General features: G+C 43.1%; 1 protein-coding gene across 1 annotated transcript; it reads right to left on the minus strand.

Moving 5' to 3' along the window:
• Window positions 1-3059: 3059 nt before the first annotated feature.
• On the minus strand, window positions 3060-6945 carry LOC308369995 (NTPase KAP family P-loop domain-containing protein 1-like; the record flags this gene model as incomplete). Its single annotated transcript, XM_080844554.1, has 5 exons — window positions 3060-3670; window positions 3885-4334; window positions 4396-4695; window positions 4955-5053; window positions 6936-6945. The coding sequence occupies 5 exons, from the start codon at window positions 6943-6945 to the stop codon at window positions 3060-3062; spliced, it is 1470 nt and encodes a 489-aa protein (XP_080700680.1).
• Between the last annotated feature and the right edge of the window lie 1025 nt (window positions 6946-7970).

Consider the following 7970-nt stretch of genomic DNA (forward strand, 5'->3'; position numbering starts at 1 on the left):
CCTACTGTTATTTGAACTCATTTAAATGCTGTGAGCTGACACGCACATACACACACACTTCCGAACACACACACACGCACGCACACACAATCACACACACACACACACACACACACACTCGCTCTCTCTCTCTCTCTCTCTCTTCCCACTCCCAAGCCAACACGTTTCAACAGCACGCAATGTCATGCTTTGTTGTACATACAATGCGTCACTTCCACACCTGCATGTATAACTACTTCGACGTGATAAATGGATATTTTCTGGCATGAAAGTTGGCTTGGGAACTTTACTCTGTCGGCTACCGAACTGATGCGCGCGGACAGAGCACGCCGGAGGTGTTGAGGGAAGACGTCGGGGCTGGGCGTGCCGTGTGGAGTTCCGCACGTCGAGATTGCATCCCATCACTCTCCTCTTAAGAGGGTGAACCGCCGAAGCCACGCAGCTGGCTTCAGCTTGCCGTTTCTATCCGGGGTTGATGTTAGCTTATGTTTCCGAAGCAAACCACCCGTTCAATGTGGAGATCTTGCTTTTATTTTAAACAGAATCATCGTTTCGATTGGAGAATGCTGTCCGTTTGATTATGGATTAAAACAGAGAGGGAGAGTGGGCTGGCATCGGATCCCGGGGCTCAAGACGGGAAAATCAACCTGCATATTGCGTTTGCAAAAAGTTGAATCCGTCGTGCTTTGTGTTTTTGGATAGCCGTATGTTATGCATTTTGTGCCGTTGGTGCGATTCGACAGGAAAGTATTCGCCTGTGTTCCGCAACACCTGCTTGTCATATGGAAGCTTTGGGCAAGAGGTTCTAGAGACATCAGCTCTAAATCATCGGAACGAATGTTTTATGGATACCAGGGGCGGCTTGTCCATAAGGGCGATGTGGGCGACGCACTGCCTATGGGAAAAGAAAAAAAAAAATAATAATACAAAAATCCCGTATAAATGTAATTTCCTTGTAAGTCGCTTTGCATAAAGGCGTCTGCTAAATGACGACATGTAAATGTAATATGTTTTCTGTCTATTCTACCACTAGACCGTCTGATCTGCCTTTGAATGTCACTGTCCAATCAGGTAACAGTCAGGCAGTCAAGGCAAAAGTCGCGCTTCAAATGGTCCCGCCCCTTATGGGCGATTTGAAGTACCAATTAAGATAAATTGACAAAAAAACAATTAGGACTTCCTAGACCAAATGTATCCATTCAACAGGTTTCTACAAAGGGAGGGAAATTGGAACGAAAGAAACTTGCGGTCGTGAAGTGGCTAACGGGGTTTGTATTTCTATATACCACTCACTGTTACTTTTCATAGATTTCACAGTGTGAACTAACACTGAATTTTTTTTTATGTGATGACTTATTTTGCTTTTGTATACCAATACTTTCAAGATCAGTCAATAAATATCGTTGGTTTTGACTTTTGTTGCCCCCTTCTTTATGGTGTTACTGGACATGTAATTTGTCCTGTTAAGCTATGTTACATCATACAACATTTGAGACGTGGATAATTAAAAAGTGGGATAATTGAATGTGGAGCCACATCATGTTTGCTTATGAAGGCTCCTGGATGCAACTTTCTTCTATAGCGTTCCACCTGAAACTTGCTACTCTAGCTATGTAGCGAGGGGGGGAATATTACTGTTGTGTGCTGCCAATAGTGAACAAAACGGTATTGCTGGTTGAGTAAATCGGCTAACTTAATGTACAGGTACTGAATGGGTCTCCTTAATCATTATCATAAACATTGAGGCTGGAATTGAGGGCTCAAGAGGGCTGAGCTCTCCTCCAACAGAAGCTCCATAAAAGCAACGGACGCCTTCGCACCGATGTGTCACAAACATTTCGACAGGTTTACCAGAACGCCACTAAGGACGTACGTCTGGCCACTGCAAGCCTCAACACTTCCCAAAGCGGATTCATTAATGCTTCTCACAGCATCCGTCTCATTCTGGAGGATCTTGAGTCTGCATATATATCTTTTCAGTGTTGTTTTAATGACAGCACTTAACAAACTGTGAGAATTTAATGGCAATGAAAACATTCAGCAAAGTATTATATGTCTGTATACAATTAATCTATATAAATAAAGCAGAAAAAGTAAAAAATGCAGTCAGGGTAAACATTGATTTTGTTATGCCAAACTTTATCTTCTTGAACCGGAAACTAATGTTTGGTTTATGATATTTTGCACTTCGAAACAATCGAATAAATAAAGCTGAAAAGTCATGTTTGCTATGTGATGTTTTTGCACTTCAAAACTATTTTTACTGTCTGATATATCAGGTTTGCATCCTTGACGAAGCTACATTAGGCATATCATCTCAGCTTAATCAAACAACATCATGGCGCTTTAATAAATGAATAGATGGAGAGGAAAGTCAGTCTGTTCTCTAAGCTCTTTGACAGCTGCTGATCACTCCGTGTGAACCTCTGAACTGAAGAGAAAATGAAATATTTGATCTTGAAATTAACTAACAAGCAGCTATTTCTGTACATCTGCCATATTTACCCACTACAGTAGTCCATTGTGATCCATCAGTCTGCCTCTGAAGTTATTGTCGTGCGGACATTGCTGTCTTTTTCCATGATTAGTTCATGCAGATGCACGGTTCACACTGTTAACTTTTGACTATAGAGCTGAGGAAGACTTTTTTTCACAGTGTGCAATGCTATTTACCTCAGAATTTAGCTGTAGTGTTGTAATGAAGAAAGATGGATGGATGGCTGTCCATGAATGAAAGAAGACAACTTTCCTTTATTTTCTTAATGATGTATTCAACACAGACATTTATTCACAAATAAAGGCCGTATGATAAGAAATGAAATAAAAACATAAGAAACACCACTGCACAGCAACGCTATCAGAATATAAAAATACTAAAAAAGCGCAAATAGTACCATCAACTACAGCACAGTCATTTGGCTAATACATTTGTAGTCAAAATGAACATGAATTAACAATGACAAATAAAAAAAACAAATAAACATTTATGACTGAAAAAAAAAAAATCTTCTCACTTTAATTCAAATGTCCTCTGTACACATGTTGCCAATGTGACCCATCTAGAGCTTGGTTGTGATATTTCTCTCTTCGTTCTCTCTCAATCTTGCAAATTCCCTTTTGATGGAGATGTCAAGGTTGACCGTGCATGGCTTAAACCTCGCCACATCCCTGACCGTGAATTTAAAATGCACTTTTAGTTCTGGGCCCCTATCTTGTTCCAGAAGGCATTTTAGGCAGCTGCTGAGTTCTTGTAGTTCTTGGCTGGACTCTGTGAAGACCTCCCAAAGCAGTTTAGATGGTTTCAGCTCTCCTAGAGTCTCGTCCATATCGGCCCTCTGTCTCCAGTCCTCTACACACTGCAGAATCCAGCTCAGTCGGCATGGCCAATTATTGGCGAGAACCACCCAGGCAGCGATATCTGAGGCCAGAGCGTTGCCATGGTACACGGCCTCCATAATGATGACAGAGACGCGTACTGAATTGATGATTCGTCTCATGTGTACACTGTTTCCTGACAGGTAAGTGTGCAGCAGTCTGTTCTCATCGTATATAAATTCTAAAGCCTCTCGGGTGATTGTTTTTACTTTCCTCGCCCAGATCTCCCATGTCAGTGCCATCTCCAGAGCCGCTTCGTCCCATTTAGTTTTATCAATGAAAGGGACTGTGCTGTCTGTGTGAACGAGCACAGACAGCTGCCCAGACCTTCACAAAGTCTCGGTGTCATCACTCACCTCCGGCTCGACTGTGAACACTTCAAGATGACAAGGGTTCTGAAAGCCAAGCACTTTATTGCACATTTCAGGCAAGTTAAACGGCAGGGTAACTATTTTGATTCAGAAACTTGTAGCCGTTCGCCTGTGAAAACAAAAATGAGTTCTCCAAACACTTCACAATAACCCTTGGATCTACAGCCAGTATGGAAACGAACGGCACGCTTTCACCTGCCAGCAGGATATTTATGGCTTCTAGCATCTGAATCACTTTATCTGGGCTACAGCGATCCAGATTGGTGATCTCCAGAACCACTCGCACCTTCCTTTGTTCAAAGATCTCCATGAAGTGGATGTAGTCCAACAAGACAGCCACCTCTTTTCTGACCTTGTTCATAAACCCCAGCTGATCACTGACAGTTGTGCTGTTTATCTGTTTCAGGATGTTGCTGCTTTGGCTGTAGAAATGGTTTTTGAATATATGTAAGAAGAAGTGCATACCTGCCATGGTGGGGAGTCCCACGGCTCCGATGGCAGACACCAGGAGCGTCGTCGAGCTGAGCTTACTCTCGTCTTTCATTCGGAAGCCAGACCTGTAGAGGCTAGCCCCAATGCTCATGATGACTGCAAGCAGCAGACCAAAGCGGCAAAAAGAGGAACTTCCAAAACTTCCAGCTGGGCTGACTTCCTCTCTGGATCTTCTTTGGGTAAGGGTGCTGGGCGGCTCTGTAAACAGACAGGGGGATTTCCCCCAAGTCCTTCTGGATGGCCTTAAAGAGGCGAATCACCAAACCCGCCCAAAGCTTGTCGCTGCCCGCATAGTGCCAGGCACTGAACGGCAAAAAAATCCACCTCACCCTCTTCCTCCTCTGCTCCTCTTCCTCACTCCACACAGGCCGCAGGAAGACGATCCAGAGGAGGAGGGAGAGAAGATTCCCAGAAGATGGTTTCGGCCTGTCGCCCTTGTGCTTTCCATTCGGCCTCCCTGTTCATGTAAGCTTGGGGATGGAGGGAAGACGTCCAAAAGTAGAGAAGAAAAGAAAGGGAAGGAAAGACAGCATAGCGTCACTTTCAAGCCAACTCATAGAGACCACAGAAATATGCCAACTAAAGTATGCAAGCAAAGAACAGAGGAACAACAAGTCAATACACCCCAGATGGCATGACAACAGACAAGCAATCAATGTTGGCATATCAAAGAGGCTGGCTGAAGAATCCCTTAAAGGGCTAGCAGAGGTTCTCACTCCTTATTTTCTTGAGCACAGATTCTGTTCGGCCTGGGCAGTTGGAGAACAGCAAGGCCCTGGACAGGCCATACGCGTATACATCATCAAGGACGGCTCCTGCTGAGGCAGGGGGAAATTATTGGATGCACATCACAGCTGATTTGATCAGAGGCTGCCACTGCATTAAAGCAGTTTCAAGTCACTGAACAGTTCATTTACACAACATGAAACATTGGTTTCTCTTTCAAACATGTTCTATCAATGCAAATTGCAGTGCTTTGTCATTGAAATGTTAGGACCGCCACAGGCCTATTGAAGTGCACGGAATCAGTAGTAGAATGATTGAAAGGAGTATGGTATTTGGACAGTTAATGATATAATACTATAGTCTAATTAATTAAAAACTGGCAAAACTATGAGAGTGGTAATTCAAAATACCCTTTTTTGTACCTTTTTGGTTCATTTTGGAAGAAAATGTCTCTTCAGGGTTTCGAAATGTGGTTTCCTTTATCAAAAGCAAACAAAAGCAAACCCACATTATTGAGCAAAAAAGGAACCACATTTAGGTAATTTGCATTTGCAATAAAGGAGGATAAACACATTTGAGTCCAATGATGGGGAACTGTGCAGAATGGAATCACGGTGCGAGAGGAAAGCAAATCCTGTGCACCCACTCATGTTTGTCTTGGGACCAATTTACTCTTGCATTATGGGAATTAAAGCCAATCAGTGGCAAATGAACACTATCAACCCGTGTTTCTCACATCACAGAGTCTGCATGAAAGGTCTCTGAATAAGAAAGATACTATTACATACTGGGTGAAAATATATAAATCTCTCCTTCATGGGAGAGGCAGTGATATTGATATCTAGGGCACTGAGGTAATCTTTAACGCTGCCTCATGTAATTTGATCAGTGTCAAGATCAGATAAGACAAGAAATCGTGTGGTTCCTCATGAACAGTTTTGCTAAGTTGCACATAAACAGCTAGCTCTTTGAAACCCTGATGCACCCCAGTCAGACCAGCAGCAGATCTGTGTTAAGATCATCCCCTCCAACCTTACCACCGCCTGAGCTCTAATCCATGTCTGACACGCATTTCATTTGAAAAAGAAATGGATTTCTTACCGTGTGAGTGTGTCTGATGGCTGTTCAGCGCACAGTCAATTACCCGGCAGCTCAGCAACTCTGTCCTGTTCAGACCAACAACACGAATGGTGTTTGCACCCACAACATGATGCATGTGTATATTACACAGAAGATATCTTGGGCTTTGGATCACTGATTTGTATCTGTGAGGCATTCCAGACAGGTTATTTTCCACACCTGCTGAAGACACACATTGAATATAGTTGTACACTGTAAATGTTTGTAGGAACAAACTTACACATTGCAACAGTAAAGGATAAATAATAAAATCAGGGCAAGTTTAACAACATGGGAGAGAACTGCTGGGGGGCAGGGTTAGGAGACTGGAGCTATTTGGGCTCTGGTTTATTCCATTTCTTAAACCGGCTAGTGTTATTTGCAAACCTCAGCAGTTATATTCAGCAGACATCCAGAAACATACAGCAGATGCAAAACATGTGACAATATCACCTTACCACAATCTCTCCTTCTCATTTTGTCATTGCATGCATTCAGAGAGAAAGGGTGGTGGTTTATACACCTGCTGTTACCAGATGCTGTGTCAAGGCATTTTAATCCAGTAATGAAAGGCTATGCGCACATTAAAGTATCCATCTCATTAAAAGTGATGGGGATCGGTTTCCAGGCCTTAAGCTGCCTCACCGAGAGCCTCTGAATGTCATTTCCTTTTGATTTCACAGTGTTATCTCCGTGACTAATGCTGTCCTGTCACTGCAGGAATTAGCCATCTCGCTTTTTCCCTGCATTGCCTTAGTTTGTTTTGCCCAGGAGAACCTAACCGTGTCACCTCCCTGTTGGGTGCATTTCAGCTGATCACACAGAAGAGAACTTGTGCATTTCAGCTCCTACCCCGTGCCATACCCGCAAAAACTGTGTGTCAATACACCTTTATGACAGGACCAACAGACGTGTTTTTTATATCAAAGGCCCAACAGGGGAGAGGCTAAATGCTTTTTCTTTCCGCCTCAGTGCTTCTGCAGGAGGGAGAACGAGCTGCCTTTCTCCACACGCTCTGTGGCAGTCCTCTCCTCTGGCAGCTGAAAACCAAAAATCCTTAATGAACTCTAATTAAATAAATGATACAAAAATAAAAAGAAATAATAATAATGAAAAGCCTTAACACTACCTCTTTCACTTGCACTTTGCTCTCAACATTTTCTCCTTTTTGCTATTTGCAAAAGCTATTTCCCTGCATGGGACCTTACTTGTGAATTGCTTTCGATAAAAGCCTCTGCCAAATGACTATTGTAAATGCAAATGCAGGGCACAGGCGGCCCTTAAGAAGCACCTGCAATACGCTGGGCCTTTTGCACGAACCATTTACCTTGTTTTGCTGCCATTTTATAACCCTACAAAACACGGAGTGCTTGGCTGTTCACCTTTCATGAGCAATAGGCAGTTTACAAAACACCCTAGGAGCAGTGCACTTAAAATGGACCTTTTTTAAAGCACTTCCCTTTTCTTTTCTCTCCTCGCCTCTCCTCGTCTCTCCTCATCTTGTGCGGTAATGTGATGCAGGCATATCTGGACAATCTTGGGATCAGAAAAGGTGTACTCTGTACCCTCCAGTGTGAATGTATATGAGATTATATTATATAATGTAATGTGTCTCCATCCAGCCCTTACTCTTCACCATAAACGTGGAGCCTGGGGATCTGTGTGTGTGTGTGTGTCGGGTGGGTTTATTAATACAGCTGTTTAATTCTCTGGAAAAGAACCTAGTATTAAATCCCCCTCAGTGTAGTATCCTGCAAACAAAGGAAGGGTAAGAGCTGTTCTGCGGTTTGAAGTTTCTTGGTATTGGATTGAAAAACACGGACAGTGGGGGTGTTCTTGATGAGGTGTCAGGTGAGTCCCACCTGTTTTTGAAAGGAAGTGTGGACT

Source organism: Sprattus sprattus (genome assembly GCF_963457725.1).
Source record: "Sprattus sprattus genome assembly, chromosome: 9".
NCBI classification, from domain to species: domain Eukaryota; kingdom Metazoa; phylum Chordata; class Actinopteri; order Clupeiformes; family Clupeidae; genus Sprattus; species Sprattus sprattus.